Here is a 17869-nt window from a genome sequence, read left to right as displayed (position 1 = left end):
CATTTTCAAGAATCTACTGTATTTGTATGCTGATCAGATCCAGCTATTGATCTGTTTCTGGGGGATTCAATTCTGTGCTCAGAGGTCATACGTGTGACCTTGCTGCAGTATATAAATTAAACATGTGGCAGCTTCTCATGCATAGCTACAATGACGCTGACTCAGCAAAATAAAAGGGAGGGACATATTTTCAGGAGGACAATTTGACCTTAGTGCAGGTATAAGATCGAGTTGAACTCTCATTATGTCATGAGGAGGAGGAGGAGGAGGCAGTAGGTTTCCTGGTGTGCAGGTTGTTTTCCCAAGAAACGGCAATTGAGCAGAAGGGAGAGAGAGAGAGAGAGAGAGAGGGAGAGAGAGAGAGAGAGAGAGAGAGAGAGAGCAGGAGGTTTGTGTAAGAGGTTTATTCAAACCTTGGAGTAGCACAGCTTTGCTCTTTAGCTCTTTACAGTGTTAATCTCATCACCACTACTTTCCTCCTCTCCTTCTCCCGCTTTTAGTCCCCCCAGGATTAAAGGGCTAAAAGAGGAATACGCTGCAGGATCAATCCCAGCTCCTCTCCTCTCCTCCCCAAGCCTGTGTTCAGAGCAAACACTCACAGAAACAGGAACATAGTTTGATGTTTTTCATAGAAAACAGAGGTAAACTGATGGTGAGAGGTCTGGGATGAGGTCTCTCTCTCTCTCTCTCTCTCTCTCTCTCTCTGAGCTACAAGCTGCTCTCTCTGTAACCTAGATGTGAAGTCTCATTATGAAACTCATTTTAGCTCCTTATCCACATATTCTAAAAGCTTAATTAGTCCTTTTAAGTTTAAATGTGTCAATGGTGCTCTGTCCCACTTGCATGATTTATCTCACGTTTGACCTCATTTAACCACTTGTTGTCTACTCCCTCTCACACATTCCACTCAATCTATTACAGAGAAACCTCCCCAACTGTTGTTAACCTTGAACACACTCCAGGCAGCTTTTGTGTCTTTTGATTTCACCGCTTTCTCTCTGTACACAGTAAGCGCGAAATCCCGTCCCGTCCCGTGCAAGTTCAGTCACCACGGACGATGTTTCAGCTCTGTAGGTCGACCGACAAGCTGATTAACCAGCAGGCTTTCAAGATTTTCCAGAGCCGCTATTCCGAGCCGTAACTGTGCGGATTACAAACGCCCAGCGCGGTCTGGTGCCTCCGGGCCTGCAGGAGGGAGGATTTCTTGAGAGCTTACTTCAGAATTTTGCTACGTCAAACTCATGCTCTTTCTGATCATTCAAGTCTAGATGGTTCGAGATGATTCAATCGTATTTATCTCATTCCAGGACAATAATGTTACCAGGCACAATCTGTATGAGATTATGTACCGGCTTCAGCGGCTTGTGGAAAATATTTGGTGGTTGATAAAAACCTGTTGTTCTCAAGAGATTTCACAATTTGACTCAAGTTGTTTTGTCTCACATCAACAGGAGAATCAAACATCTCTGCCTGCGTTGTTTCCTCCACTTAGTCACACACAGACACACACACACACTGCACCCATTCAGTCACACGCAGTTCAACGCCAGAGGCCTGACAGAGCCACAGTGCTTTTTATAGCCAAAAGTAAATCTGGGATTATACCGTTAACCTGCATAACCTGTAACCTTTGCCTTAACAGAACACACACCTGGGTGCTGTAGAACAACCTGTTTTGAGACAGGGGAAAATATTTACCATAAAAAAATCCTGAGTCACACCACCAATAGAAGATTCACTTCAGCTTTCTCAGAAATTACGAGTCCTTTCTTAGATAGACGCTTTGCTAACAGTCAGTATTCTTACATATTAGACAAAGAACATTAGGAAAGCATAATTGACAATTCTTATGGAAGACATCCTTTAAGTGGTTTCATCAAGTCCAGATGAATGGATAAATATAGTTAATATATATTTATATATATATATAAATAATAAATATAGTCCTAGTGATTTTCCATGGCTTCTTGTTGGACAGGTTTGGCTCCAGGAGAAGTGAAACACACTTCCTCTTCCTCTGTGTGGAGCAGCAGCAGCTACTTCTCTGCTGTATTTGGCGGGCAGCCTCCTGTGCTGGTGGAGGTGTTTACCCACAAGGAGAGGCTCACCAGAATGTGCAAACAGAAAACAAGCTTGAACATTTGAATGTTTTATGTGGCACATGTATCATTTATGTGACTGAAGCTTTATTCAGCTGAGCAGTGAAGGTAATGTCTAAACACTAAATGTGTCTCTAAGAAAGTCTATGAAAAAGGAATAATCTTCTAGAAAGTTCTTAATAATGGAGCCGGACAAGTGCTGGGTATTGCTGCGTTGCTCGAGGGCATTCAAATCAATCAATTAAACAGGTGCAGCTGTGCAGTCAAACAGAGAAACAGGATCTTTTTCACATATTTATTCTTTTCACTTCAATACAAAAAGATATTTCATCCCTCTACAAATGACAGCACCGACACACCTCAGCACAGGGAGGCTCCTGGTCATGATCAACCGGAATATCCACAGGTTCTTAGCAAATAAAATCCTTCAAATCTTCATTTTCAGTCTTGCTTGATGCAAGCAACAAACCAGACCCAAATGATGGAACAGGAAAGTGGGAATCCTTCAGTGCCACATTTCAACCACCAGACAGAGAGACTGAACCCTGTGGCCTCTCCGTCTGACTCTCTGCGAAATAATGAGGCGAGGCACAGAGCAGATTATTATAAACCATGTTCTCCATTTAAGAATAAAGCACGCCGGCTAAGAACAAGTAGGAAAATCCCACGTTTACATTTTCCAGACTGCAGTACTAAATGTGTCACTTTGGCTCCAGCTTCCATTACAGAAACACTTGGCTCCCTTGATTCATTGCTGAAGTCTGAGTGTATGGGACAAAAGTGATCAGTCAGACACACTTTATAAATGAAACCCAGACTGGATTACTGAATAAAGAAAACCTTTAAGATAGATCTATACACATGTGTAGGTAGACAGCAGTAAAGAGTTACTTGGATAAAAAAAGAACCTGTATTTGCATCAGCAGCACTGAAATTCAATCTGAATTAATGAAAGTTGGGAAGTGAATATGTGATTTACACAACAAAAGTTGGGGGGGAAATAAAACTTGAGATGGCTACAAACAGACGAATGTAATCAAAGACTTTCTGTAGCTGTATGAGGCCTTTAAGTCCTTGGTTTGGTGGCAAAGGTCAGGTATCCTGTGTGTCCGGGCATTTCCCTGGGCTCCGTGGTTGTCTTGAGGCTGATGGAGCTGTGGTTTGCGGAGGTGGAGGCTTCCTCCGTAACGTTGAGCTCACTCTGAGCGGAGGGGCGGGGCCCAAAATCGGGCAGCGGCAGGTAGACGGTGCGCACGTCGTGAACCCTCAGCAGGACCTCCAGGGTGCTGATCTCCTCGAAACCGTGATCTGTCAGAGCCTCGCACGTCCTCTGCACCTGCTCGATGCAAGGAGAGAAGGAGCAGACTCGACCTCCTGGAGGGGGGGAGAGAGAGAAAGAGAGAGAGAGGGACAGAGAGAGAGAGAGAGAGGGGGGGGGGGAGGGGGAGGGAGGGAGAGAAAGATGAGTCATTCTCAGCATTCAACAAATTTCAAAGTCTCATATAATGGATGGATACTAAGGATAAAAGGGGGTTCCAAGAGGAATAAAAAGAGAGAATTGTTACACATGGTTGTTAAAAATAAAATACTAAACTCTAAGTATAAAAATGGCCCCATTGACTTCAGCAGTGAGCTGTTGAAGAGCTTCATGGCTCTTGGGACAAAAGCTCTGTGAAGTCTCTCAGTCCTGAGATGAGGCTGCTCCTTTGTCTGGCCTGTGGGCTGTGGGGACACACACTCTGCTCTGTGTCCTTCACTCTGCTCTGTGTCCTTCACTCTGCTCTGTGTCCTTCACTCTGCTGCAGACTGAAGAGAGTCCAGCACCATGCAGACACACAGGCAGCGTCCTGACCAATGTGTCTTTCACATTTAAAAAACTGAATGACCTGTGACCTTCAGCCCTGCCCCTTCCTGTAGAGTGAGTGTGTGCTGACCGACTATTATCAAGGTGCAGACCCCAGTATGTGTAGGTATGAAGCAGCTCCACCTCCTGCCCTCTGATGCTGACAGGCCATTGTGGACTTAGACTCTTTCACTGAGACGTAGAGGTTGAGGGTCCTGTGTGCTCCTCACCATCATTTCCACAACATTGATCTTCAGTGTTCCAGTCAGAATGATGCATGGAAGCAAATCAAGCTTTCTTCAAACATCAGCATCCCATAGATCTATGTATAGTATAGATAGCAGTTTATCTAGTATATCTATGTATACTAGATAATGAAGTCATCTCTACTCTATTTGATTCTGTGTCCCTCTAGGGAAAACTATTCCACACCTACTCCTCTGCTTATGTAATGTGCTTTTCCTCGCCCAATACACGGCTTTCAAAACATGTTATTCTCATGTGGGGACCTGAGAAAAACATGGCTATGACCCTACTGGGCTCTGACTCACAGTCTGAGGACCATGGGGGGGTTGAGCTGATGCTGAGCTGATGCTGTAATAAAGACCGATCCCCCTCCAGGCTCAGCTTCTAGTCTATAAGTGAAAACCCTGAGGCGACCACAGCCAGAAGCCGAAGCAGAGAGAAGAACACACACACACACACACACACACACACACACACACACACACACACACACACACACACACACACACACACACACACACACACACACAGAGTGAGATGAAGAGTCAAGAATGTGACACGAGGTACAGCTGGAGAGATGAAGACTTCCTCCAGATTCTGTGATCTAACCTCAAACACACCATCTACAGAGAGGCAGTGATCATTGTTTTGACCTTCAGAGTTTTCACACGGACTCATATTTATACAGTCCTAACTATCTTATGTCCCCAGTGTTCTCCAGTAACGATTAGGAGTTTGAATCTCTCTGAGACTGAGGTGATTCATGATTCAAGATTTTCTCAAAGATTCACAATACAGTAAGGAAACATTTAAAGCGTCCAATGTGAGGCGATAGCAGTGCAACAGGACCCAATGAGACAGGACACCATGAGACCAGACCAGATGGGGTATCAAACCTCCTGAGTCAATCCCAGGTCAGTCCCATGGTTGCTCAGGATCAGATAAGCTGCTGATGTCCTAGCTCTGCACCCTAAGCCTGAAGGGCCCAGCAGACTTCAAATGATGACTGAACCAAGTTGCTCTGGACCTTCAGACCGGGCCCAGACAGTTCGCTCTGTGGAGGAAACCCATTTTGCAACCACGAGCTTCAAGTCTCTGCTGAGATGATAGCTAGTCCACCGCTGCACAGGCCCGATGTTGTGATTATCTTCAAACAGGTGCACACCGTAGAACAATAGTCTGTTTGCTGAGGTGTGCACGCTTCTTTCCTAACTGTTTGCCTTAGGTGACGCTGTGGTCATGTAAAGGGTTTTTCAATTATGCAGAAGGATAAAAGGAACACACATCATGTAACTGAGCTTTTAGGCATTTGTGCAGCTAACAGCTTATTAGCACGCAATGTAAGGAATCAATTATGTGTGTTCATATCAAAAGACACAAGCATCTGCCAGTAGAGCGTTAGACCACGCCTCTCTCTCGGTGGCGGTGCTGTAAGCAGGTCAGAGAGGTTCAGGGAGCAAAAAAGCAGGGAAATGTTCTCATAGTAAACAGTCTTGGTGAGTGTAATAAGTATCATGGGAGATATTTCAGATAGCAGACGTTCCTTTGGCTAACAAGGGGCCACATTCTCTCAGGGAAGCCATAAACACAACTGGTTCCCTGGCAACTGAGGCGAGCACACGGGGAGGAGTGGAGTGGATGATTACACAAGCGTGTGTCTGGAGCAGTTATTAATGGCCTCCAGGATTGTTGATGAAACAAAAGTGAAGGAAGCTCTCGCGCCTCAGATGAGTAACATGCACGTGCAGATTGAGCGGCTGGGTGTTTGTGCTCGTGCTCCTCACTCTCCTCACTCTCCTCGCTCTCCTCAGTCTCAGGGAGGACAGGGGAGGGAGGGAGGGGCCTCAGGATCCAGGCTCCTTTTCACAGACTCTAAATAAAGGGCCGGGCTTCGAGCCAAAACACTACACGCATTAGTTACAATGTGGAGAAAACAAAATGTACGTCCAGCATGAAGCAGCAGCTCACGGGCATACTGAGGCAGAGGAGAGAGCCATATAGATTACACACACCACAAACGGGACAGAGAGGGAAATGATCCCCAAGCCAACAGCCTGAAGATCACACATGTGTCATCATTTACTAGAGTACCTTACCTATTTCCATTTTACCACCACCATCTTTCCCTGAGATCCTTCAGACTATCATCTACCTTTGCTTTCTTTTTTAAATCGTGTATTCCCTTTCCACTGTAGTTCCTTTTCATTCCTTCTTTCTTCTAATCTAGAAATAATCTTATAAATAATAATCCATCTCTTAATTCCTTCCCCCTCTTTTGTCTTCCCTCCTTTCCCTCTATCCTCTTTCTTTCTTTCCTTCTTTCTTATATTCTTCTCTCCTCTCATTCACTTTCTCTATCCTTCCTTCTTTGTAGCCATCATTATAAGCCTTCCATCCATTCTATCATCACCATCAACATCTGACTGCATGCCTTTCCATTGTTATCTTGCCTTTCTGAGGATTATGCCTCCACTGACACTTCCATCTTTCTAAAGCTGGCTGGGCCTGCAGTGTTCAGTGCAGAAAACCTCTCCGAGCACAAAGCAGACGGAAGCAACCGGAGCTTTTCCTTATGCAGACACATTGCCTCAGCCTCTCTGGAGCAAAGCCCTGTATGGTCAAAAGACTGCTTCTTCAATGAGAACTGGCTGCCTGCTTGTATTTATCAGTGTGTGCATGCAAAGCACCGGGTCAACAGCTCACAAAAGGAAATGGCAGCAGTGGCACCATAAAAGGGAGCAGAGAGAGAGAGAGAGAGAGGAGGTGGGAGCGTCTTTGCTCTTTACAAGCCGGCCCTGCACTTCATACTAGGTCCTGAATCTGAGTTACGTGTGTGTGAGCCTCGGAAGCATCAGCATGCAGCCAAGCATACACAATGAAGATCACACACTACAGCCTGAGCATATGGACACACACACACACACACACACACACACACACACACACACACACACACACACACACACACACACACACACACACACACACACACACACACACACACACACACACACACACACACACACACACACACACACACACACACACACAGAGCACTGGAGACTTTCCACCTCTGCCTGCTGTACACACACCCTTCCCTGTGACAAGTATCTCAATACTTCCACCAAGGACGTTATATTGTTGCTCTTGTTGTTGTCTCAATGAAACTGGTTGGACCTGACCTGGGGAAGAACCAATTCAACTTTGGATGGATATCTTCCTTTCATAATGTACTTAGACCTAGAATTGGTAATTGCGTCAATAAATAATGCTGAAGGAGAAACATCAGGGACATTAGAGGAGCTGCTGGTCTGGTGACATCATGCTCTCTGGTCAAAGTTGCTATGTGCTCTATGCTAAACATATATAACCTGACTTTAGGGACAAACACGCTTCAATGACCGACTGTGTCCACCTCAGGTACATGCAAACCTGCCCAGACTTGCTGTGAGCCCCGTTGTCACAGAAACCCCAGCATGCTCTCTGCTAATCCTGCCTCACATTCATCTCTGCTGTTATGACAAGGTACACACTGAGAAACACACACACAAGGGCGAAGTCAATGGAGGCTGACTGGCTGGTGTTCTCACAGTCACAGTCATGTGCCCAGTCATGCCAGAGTGAGTCAATAGATGATGATGATGATGGATGTTCCTCTGAGGACAAACCATGATATATTTATATTTTATTTCATTGCTATGATAATAAACTTAGCACACAGAAATTGAGAATTCCTTAGAATTCCCTCATTATTAAACAGTTGAAAGTCCAGACCTGTGAGTCACACTCTACTCTCTCACACACACACACACACACACACACACACACACACACACACACACACACACACACACACACACACACACACACACACACACACACACACACACACACACACACACACACACACACACACACACACACACACACACACACACACACACACACACACACACACAGCTGCATCTTACCTTGCTTTTTCATAGCAGCCTTGGCGTGACCCACAGCCTCCCAGGGGCTGGGGATGTCCAGGAAGACGGCATCTGCTACACCCATCACTCCAAACCCTTCCTTACACACGTCCTGGTTCCTGACGGTGACCAGGTGACCCACACGGTGCTCCCTAAACTCTTCAGTCGCCTTTTCCGCCCGCTGCTGGTGAAACTCTACCGTGTGCAGGTGACCCGAGGGCGCAATGGTGCGCAGGATAGCGTGGGACAGAGAGCCACTGCCTGTACCTGCAACACAAAAACCACAGGAAGGACCAACGGGTCAGTAAACATGATGGAGTTACACACTTACAGTAAGGCCCGCGCGATAGAAACACTTGCCGATGCTGGCAAAGGAGGCCCCTGAACACACTGGTGGTTTCGGATGGTGGTCCCTGTGGCCCGAAATAATCTAAAAGCAAAAACGTGTTGTCCGCGACGTGCCCGCAAAACCGGTGCGTGGTTTAATATCGGGTTACAGGGGGCGCCGGCGCGCAAAACCGGGAACCGGGAACGTCCGTTGCCGACACACTTGCCGGTGACAATCACGGACAACACGTTTTTGCTTTTAGATTATTTCCGGCCACTGGTGCTACCGGCTGAAACCACCAGTGTTTCAGGACCCCCCTGGTAACCCGTGTTGGCAAGTGTGCCGGCAACGGACGTTCCCGTTCACCCACTTGTGGGTGAAAATCACTGACAGCAGGATCCCCCTCCCCCGCTCCTTTTCCGGTCCCACGCCCCCCCTTGAGTAGCTCTGCGCCCCCCTAGGGGTCGCGCCCCCCACTTCGAGAACCACTGCCTTAGGTGTTAAGCGCCTCTCAGGTGAGTTATGTAAATCAGTGGAGTTTCCCATGAAAGTCTGCAGCTAACCGCAATTCAAACTCAGAACTTTTCATTTTCAGTGAGGCATCATAAGCCTCTCCAGATGGGAATGTGTTAACTACAACAGACAGTTTATACACACACCTGTCCAGTTAATACAAGGTTTTATAGTATTTGCACCCTTACAGATTTCTTCAGTTTTTGCACATTTGTCACACTTAAAAGTTTCACATAATCAATCAAATAGTAATATCAGACAAAGATAACATGAGTAAATACAAACAGCTGTTTTTATTAAGGGAAAAATCTATCCAAACCAACCTGACCCTATGTGAAAAAGTAAATGCCCCCTGAACCTATTCACTGGAGGAGTCTTTCACAGCGCTGAGGAGGAATTTGAGCCCACTCTGCTTTGCAGAATTGTTTTAATTCAGCCACTTTGGGGGGTTTTCCAGCATGAACGGCCTGTTTAAGGTCATGCCACAGCATCTCAATCGGATTTAAGTCCGGACATACTGACGAGGCCACTCCAAAACCTTCATTTTGTTGTTTTTCAGCCATTCTGAGGTGGACTTGCTGGTGTGCTTCGGATCATTGTTCTGCTGCATAACCCAAGTGGGCTTGAGCTTAAGGTCACAAACAGATGGCCGGACAGTCTCCTTTCGGATTTTCTGATAGAGAGCAGAATTCATGGTCGTCTTGAAGCAGCAAAGCAGCAAAGCAGCCCCAGACCATCGCACTACCACCACCATGTGTGACTGTCGGTATGATGTTCTTTTTCTGAAATGCTGACTTTGTTTTATGTCAGATGTACCGGGCCTTTGGGTTCTTTTTTGGTAAGAAGTGGTTTTGGCCTTAGGACTGGCCCATTTTTGCCTAGTCTTTTTCTTATTGTTGAATCATGAACACTGACCTTAACTGAGGCAAGTGAGGCCTGTAGGGCTTTAGATGTTGCTCTGGGTTCTTTTGTGAGCTCCTGGATGAGTGGTCCATGCGCTCTTGGAGTATGCAGGCATTTTGTGTTGCATTTGGAGATCTTAAAGCCTACTTCATATTGTCATACATACAACCTTTCCAAAGAAATTTTGGAAATCAGTTAATTTATGATTTAACAATTACTTTTTCCACATAGGGCCAGGTTGGTTTTGATAGCTTTTCTCCCTTAATAAATGAAAATATCATTTAAAAAACTGCTTTTTGTATTTACTCTGGTTATCTTTGTCTGATAGTACATTTTGTTTGATAATCTGAAACATTTAAGTGTGACAAAAAGGCAAAAACAGAAGAACTCTGTAAGGGGGCAAAGACTTTGTCAGTGCTGCTTGAAAGTGGATTTTCTGTTGTTTCATCATGATGATTGATACACTAAGTCAATGTTTCATGGAGTATTTGGGCTCCTTACACAATTCCCTCTAAAACAGTACAAGCAATTGATGAACATAAACCTGACATTTTTTTTATATGAAAACTGGTGATGATAAAATAAGAAAATCATGATAAAACAGCAGAAAATTCCAAACTGTTCAAGGGGTTCACATACTTTCAAGCAGCACTGTATATATTGGTTCAGTGAAAAATATGCCCGCCTATATCCACACTGGGGATCCTGTGTGATCACATGCAGGCATAATTGTAGGTGAGAAACCATTTATTAGCCTCAAAGGTGTCATTTGGCTAAGCAATCCAGATGAGAAGCCTCTTCCTCCCTCTGTTCTCCATCACCTGTGCTCTCTTTCCTGTCCCAGTCTGTCAGTGCTTTTGCAAAAGGCAATGTGTTAAACTGCTGAAGGTCAAACTTAATAGCACACACAGCTATGGCTTGAGCTTCGACCGCTCGTCAGCTCACTGTTCCACTCTTAAGTGGATGCAACATTTCTGAGTGGGGCCTTCACTGGCCTGAAACAGAGCTGCAGAGTTGTAAACAACGCCCACTAACGTACAGCCTGTGAGGGATCCAAGACTGTGTGCAAAAATAAAACAATATCTGTCATGTGACTTGTGGTAAAGGCGGAGGAATGGAGTGTTGGGAACACAGACAGAAGCCAGCAGGGCCCATCTTCCGCCCGCTCCCCTCCTGATGTTGCGTCATTGCTGCTTTTGTTCTCGTGGCAACAAAGACGGCAATGTTTACCCCATAGCAGCGCATTGACCTGTTAAAATGCCACACTGGTGAACCGGATGGGTGAGCCTACGGTGAGGTAGGGGGACTAGAGACTCGCACTGAGAACACACCAATATACACCAGGAACAACAACCCAAAACGGTCTCACATGAAACCTCTAAAATGGAATCAGACAATCAGACAGTGGAATCTCTTGTGCTAGTGTAACTAGAACTTGTGCGACAATTTTACGTCATGGAGTGATCATGTTTGCAATCCAAGTAACAACAAAGAACTAACCTGCCGCAAGACGGTAGATATGCAGTTAGACAGTTGCAAGGGAGAGATACTGAAGCCTCTGCCGAACAATGTGTCTAAACTAATGACAGTTATATATTTATCGAGGCTTTGAATATATTGTTTAATCACTTTCAGTAGCTACGTTCCTCCCTACAAAACGGCTTCCCCTCACCAATGTTCCTGACATTCTTGCCTGAACAATCCTCTTTAGTCATGCCAAAGCATTTATGGGTGTGGAAAACATGAATTACTCCCTTTTGAAGGCAGCAGAGTGGACACAGTGTCACAGAAATGTTTTGGACGTTTAAGTGGTCTTGCAAATCTGCGAATGGCTGAATTGATCAATGGACAAAATAAAAGTTGAACAAGTCTGCTCTTCAAATCCTCCACCCAGTGTTCACATTCTCTGCAGGTGCATGCTGATGGCTTGCACAGGCACACTTTACTCTGCATTGTGGGGGAAATCAGACTGCTGAACCAGCTGATTTACTCCCTCTGGCCAGATAGCTTTTGACCCAATTCTAGGCTTTAAGTGCCTTGCGTAAGAGTGAAAGAAAAAGGTTTTGTGATATGAAACTGTCTCCACTGTTTCCTTCTCTTTAGCCCTCTGTTCTCCAAGCTCAAACAGTTCTCATGTCACGTAGCCTCGCAGAGAATACAAATGGGGAACAGAAATCAGGACGACGTGCAGCTCGGGCCAAGAGCTTCAGACACAGAGCCTCATAGCCTCATAGCCACCCCTCCCCCATCGCCATGCTACTGTTTCCCTTCAGACAGTAGCTGTCCCATTTGCCAAAAGATTAGAAACGCTGATATGAGTCACGGGTTGCTGTGACAATGGGCATCAAAACAAAGCAAGAATTTACTTACAATTCTTGCTAGTAAGTAAACAAGTAAACAGACCAACACTTAGTGCAGGTTTGCTGTAGTCGGTACCTCCATGAATGTTTGAAGTAGAGATTAGTGCAGCCGGGGAAGGTGTGCACACACTGTAGATGGTAAGCAGTTTCTGTGTAAGCAGATCCTTATTTGAAGTTAAAGATGCATTTACAACATTATTACTGTAAGCAGCAATATAGCAACTGTGCGTCGCCACAGTAGACATAGAGACTCAAAGTGTTTCAGCACATTCATTTTAGATCTATTTGGAAGATAAGGGCTGATGATTACAGTAAGATCAACATTTGATCCGTTCTTCAAATAAAAGAATGACTGTCCAAACAAGAAGGATGACAAAGTGCAGAAAGATTTAAAGTCTTAATCAGTAGTTCACAACAACATATTGTGTAGTGCACATATTGCACAATTGTTTCCACACTCTTGTAGTACGTGAGTTTTCAATGTTTCAAACTTGAGACCACTGACAAAGCATCACCATCAGCAGATGTATGTATACTTAGACGATGTTGCCAGTTGTGCTGAATTTTGATCAAAGGAGATCAATTTTAGGAGAAGAAACCCAAAATAAAAACAGGCGTGTCAATAAACAAGCTTTTGTTTTGATCAATCGTTCATTCCCCATTTTCAAAAGTCCAGATATATCTTTTATATTACTGTTAACGAACTTATGCTGGCTAAGCTTTGCCATGATTTACATAAACTGTCAGCACTCTGGCAGCAGCCTGAGGTTTAGATCCAGACTCTGTGCTGATTGATCATCTACTTATGCTGATCAGGTTTACAGAATGTCTCAGACAGGAGCCACAGCCATTTACCCCTGACTGTAAACTGTATATTACAGATGGAGATCCATACCTCCCTCCCTCTGACTTTTGTCTGTCTCGGTTAGTTAAAGGTAAAATCACCTCTGGATAAGGAGCAGTATTTTAAAACAACTCAGAACATCTACATTGCAGCTTAATCAAAAAACTAGACTGGAAAGTTGAGATTAGATACAAGAGACTGGGTAGGTCTATCATTGTTACCTACGTTACTGGGTAGGTAACGTAGGTAACAGGTTGATTGAGTTGAGGTTAGTATTAATGATCATCCAAGAAAGGCTCTGCCGTTTAGGAGCGAGGATCGTTCCGTTCCATTGCGGTAAATGTGCACGGCTGAATTCCCTCAGACAGCACTGCAATAAAAACGGGCATGCTCCTGTGATGGACGTCACCACACGGGCTCAGGAATACTTTGGAAAACCATCGTCAGCAAACACGGTTCGTCGCTGCGTCTGCAAATGCAACTACTGTACTGCATAAAGAGGGAGCCATATACAGCATCAACAACATCTAGGGACCACTGCAGACTCCTCTGGGCTTGAGTGCATCTGAAATGGACAGACGAACTGTGCAAGCGTCTGTTGGTCTGACAAGTCGACTTTTCAGAAGTTTTTGGAAATAATGAACGTTGTGTTCTCACGACCAAAGAGGAAAAGGACCATCCTGATTGTTACCAACACAAAGTTCAAAAGCCAGGATCTGTCCTGGTATGTGAGCTGTTTTACAGAGCGGATAAGCTCGTGTTTCTCAATACCAAACCACAAAACCAATCATCTGTTACTCATAGGCAGTTTTCTTCATGTGGACCTTACAAGGAACTATATTATCGTTGTTTTTATTTTTAGTTTATTTTTAAAAAGGTACATTAATAACATAAATCTCACACTGAGGAGAGATGATTTGTTTCAGCTTTAGCCGTCAGCTCATTTCCCTCTGCAGTCCCAAGGCAGGTAAGCATAAAACAATACAATACAGTATAAAACTAAAAAATTACAGTATTGACATATAACAATCCACACCCACACAAAAAAGTGTTATACAATCTCACACACACACACTGACCTGTATGCCTGATTACACCAATGTATGAGGTCACACATCAGTAAACAATTACACACATACACATGCGATCATCCTGTACAGATCTAGTTTCAAAACAGGATAACACCTCACTCATTGTCACTTGGTCAAAGTAATGATTACATGACAATGACATTATTAACAGGACATCATAATGTGGCCTGGCCAATTTTCTGTCTGAACCACTTTAAATCAAAAAAAATGTGTCAAAGCCTGGCTCCATATTACTGCTCACTTCCTTATTTAGATCCGATACAAAACACGCCTGTGGAAAGCCCTGTGAAGCCCAACATGTACATCACTTCATCTCAAACCCACAGAGCTGATTTTCAACAGGGATGAAAGTGAAGATGAGCCACAGCCACGAATAACAAATGCATTTTCTTGTTGAATACAGTACATGTACCACTGTTCACATAACTGTCAGTCACCCGGCAACCGACAGTCAGCGTGACATTGATTTAGATTACATTTATAATAACAGGGCTATGTTTATAAATAAAGGTTTACTGATAAATGCTTCCTTGACCTAGTTTCTCATTTTAATGTGGTAACACATTGTGTATTGGTCAGGTTTCCCTGGTATCAGTATCAGCTATCTCACGTTGACGGTCAAAAATATCACCCCCGATTTTATTCTAGTTGTGTTGTTTCATCTCACACACTTGCTTCATTGCATTGAAGTGATTGATTTACCATGAATAAACAAAGTACAGATAGTACATGAGAGGGAAGTCAACTACTGTTTCACAGGCCTTAGTCACCCTTGGTGATTCCAGATTGCCGTCAAGGTGACTCCTGAACATGCCCGAGTCTGTAGGCCAACAGCATTATCACCTCTAATCACTGCGTTCTTACACAGCTCACTGACACAAAGTCAACAGCTCCTGTCCAGAGAACAGCACATACAGGTTATGGCTGAATGTTGATGTACACACTGTGTGAGTAAACACGGCAATGAAGAGCTCAACAGCAGATAACTGTGGGCATCCAGTGCTCTAATGTGCAGCTACAGTGGGACGGATAAAGGAGGCATTTCATCTGCAACTCATAACAATATTATCCTAAATTTAAATTTGAGGAGGGTTCCAGTGTGCGCGCACACACACACACACACACACACACACACACACACACACACACACAGAAATGTACATGAAAAATGGCTGCTGTGTGTTAGAATGCATGTGTAGTGTTGACTGTGCAGATTTCCGACTGAACTCACCAATCACCATGGGGCTGGTTTCACACACACACACACACACACACACACACACACACACACACACACACACACACACACACACACACACACACACACACACACACACACACACACACACACACACACACACACACATCAATAAAATGACATGGCCAATGCAGCAAGCACTTAAACTTGATGAAGCACTGCAGCAAACACACACACACAGCTTGAGGGTTGGGAGATGCATGAGCAGAATCAGGCCTTCACACACCAACACACTGCGCAATTGCAATTGATCCAGTGGAAGAGAGGACTGGAGCTGAATGCAATTCTTTGATCCGAGGAACAGCAAGGGGGAATAACAAGTAAAATTGAAAATGGCTGTGTCAAAAACTGGAAAATGTTGGTCAACAATCCATGTTATCTTCTTATGCAAATGAGCCCTGATAGCCAATAATAAAACACAACTGGGAACCTGAAGATCAAAACCCCTGACCAAGACTCATAGGGCCACGAATTGGGTTAAAAATGGATAAATTAACCCTCCAGAAATGATTTGGGGGTAAAATCAGGACCAGCTCATGCTCAGAGACCACAAGGAAATGCAAGTGTTTGGTGTTTCAATTGAAAAAGAGAGTTAATACAGCGTTAAGTGATTGCCACAAGTCGTTACCACGTCCTGCCATTTGAAGCTCATAACAAACATTCGGCACATTTTTATCCGTTTTGTGTCATTGTAAATTGGGTAAAAGTCATTGTTAACAATAAATATCTGTAATTTGCTTTATATTCTAATGTGACGAGTCTGCTTTGTCAGTGAAGCCAACCTTACCTGACTCGCAGACTATGGAGCCGGGCTTCAGCTCCAGCATCATGGTGATGGTGGAGATGTCTGTGGTGTAGAGGATCTGCGTGCGGTGCGGCAGGGTGACGGTCCACAGCTCAGGCGTGGGGTGCAGCACATGGACCCATCCTCCTTTGCTGCAGGTGACCTTTGATCCATACCGCTGGCCGATCAGGTCCGAGGAATGCCGAATGGCCCCATAGCGCGTCTGCGTTTGGGCGCCCTGCTGCACCTTAACTGGCATCATGGAGTCGTGTCCCAAATATATGATGGCGACATCCCCGTCCTGAATACACTCTGAGTACTCCACGAAACTCATGGTGAGAACCGGCACTCTGCTACTGACCGTCTAAGGGAAGAATTGGTCAACTTAACTCAGGTTACAATCATCAGATCAAAAACTTTTATACATACATTTCTAAAGATTTTGCAATACTTTTATCATCTTCATTTTCGATTAATGCTTCATAGAGGTCATACATTTCACAATGGATGCAAGGTTTCAAAGTTATGTGCAATATGAATATATATGTACCCACAATATACACTACATACTTCGGTAGGATTTTTTATTTTAGATTGTCCCAAATCCATTTAAAATATCTAAATATATTTTGAATAAATTAAATATTACATTTTATTATTCTTTATCTACTCTCCTCAGAATCTTTGTATCAAAACACGTCAGCTCATATTTCAATACTCTCCCCACATAATCAAATAAACAACCCAATTTGTATTTCCGTGCTGGAGATAAACAGCTGATACCTTCACTGTGTCGGATATGGGTGGCAGCAGGGTCTGTGTTGCCATGGTAACATGTTGAGGACCTGCTTATTATATTGTCACGCGCAGTAACCCGTATGTCATTAGTATTGATTAAGATAAAACAGCTAAAAGTCATTTCACTGAAGCAAATAAGAACAAGATTAATTTGGTTTGCAGCTTCAAGAGAGAAACTAACAAGAAAATTGAACATTATTTGCAAAGAATTGAGAACTTAAATATTTCATTTTTCAGCAAAGGTACAATTTCCTGTGTTACATTGAAAATTGACGTTAGAGTTTCTACTTCCTGTCGTTAGCTTTCTCACGTAAACGTGAGACAATTTGACATTTCAATTCGGAAGACTGAGTCCACGTTGGCTAACATGCTGGCTAGGCTCGGCTAGCATTTAGCCATAAGCAAGCGAGCCCTTACTGTTAATTGCACAGGCACGAAAAATGTAAGAACTCGACCCACCTTTACAGGAGTGGAGCTCTGGAATGACAAGCTATACAGATAAAACAAGGTCGTTCAAGGGGGACTTGTGTCTTTAACGTGTGAGCATGTAGCAGCACTGACAATACCGCTCCTTCTTAAAACGTGGTGTTGTTTTTAGCGGAAGCTGAGTGGAGGGAACCGGATGTTGCCTTATCGCCAATCTCAGTAGGGCTGCACACATGATAAAGTTCCAAACTCAAAGAATGGTAAAATTGTTATTTTTTAAATACTTTGGACCCGAGAAGGTAAAATTTCAGAATATGCACTTATTTTTTTGGATTTTTTGGACTAGATTTCCTATTTGTTCCTCAACCAAGTATACATTGTAGGTTGATGATGGGGGGAAATTAG

The 17869-nt window shown here is 44.1% G+C and overlaps 1 protein-coding gene across 1 annotated transcript; it reads right to left on the bottom strand.

Annotated features, from left to right (window-relative positions):
- Positions 1 to 1919: 1919 nt before the first annotated feature.
- Positions 1920 to 17673, bottom strand: trmt61a (tRNA methyltransferase 61A). Its single transcript, XM_076166046.1, has 4 exons — positions 17498 to 17673; positions 16244 to 16604; positions 8160 to 8426; positions 1920 to 3473 (listed from the first exon to the last, which is right to left on the bottom strand). Exons 2-4 carry the CDS (start codon positions 16572 to 16574, stop codon positions 3166 to 3168), a joined length of 906 nt encoding a protein of 301 aa, XP_076022161.1. The 5' UTR covers positions 16575 to 16604; positions 17498 to 17673; the 3' UTR covers positions 1920 to 3165.
- Between the last annotated feature and the right edge of the window lie 196 nt (positions 17674 to 17869).

Source organism: Genypterus blacodes, unplaced genomic scaffold, assembly GCF_046128005.1.
Source record: "Genypterus blacodes isolate CSIRO-AG114 ecotype Tasmania unplaced genomic scaffold, CSIRO-AGI_Gbla_v1 ptg000154l_1, whole genome shotgun sequence".
NCBI lineage: Eukaryota > Metazoa > Chordata > Actinopteri > Ophidiiformes > Ophidiidae > Genypterus > Genypterus blacodes.
The sequence above is the reverse complement of the archived record's forward strand: the minus strand, read 5'-3'. Positions and strand labels throughout refer to the sequence as shown.

What these genes read in the sequence shown, in the direction of transcription:
- trmt61a (XM_076166046.1), bottom strand. Translation starts at nt 16,574, where the DNA reads ATGAGTTTCGTGGAGTACTCAGAGTGTATTCAGGACGGGGATGTCGCC. An exon ending in CTCCATAGTCTGCGAGTCAG is followed by an intron (nt 8,427 to 16,243) that starts GTAAGGTTGGCT and finishes TTTGTGTTGCAG; the next exon opens with GTACAGGCAGTGGCTCTCTG. An exon ending in GGCTGCTATGAAAAAGCAAG is followed by an intron (nt 3,474 to 8,159) that starts GTAAGATGCAGC and finishes CCCCCCCTCCAG; the next exon opens with GAGGTCGAGTCTGCTCCTTC.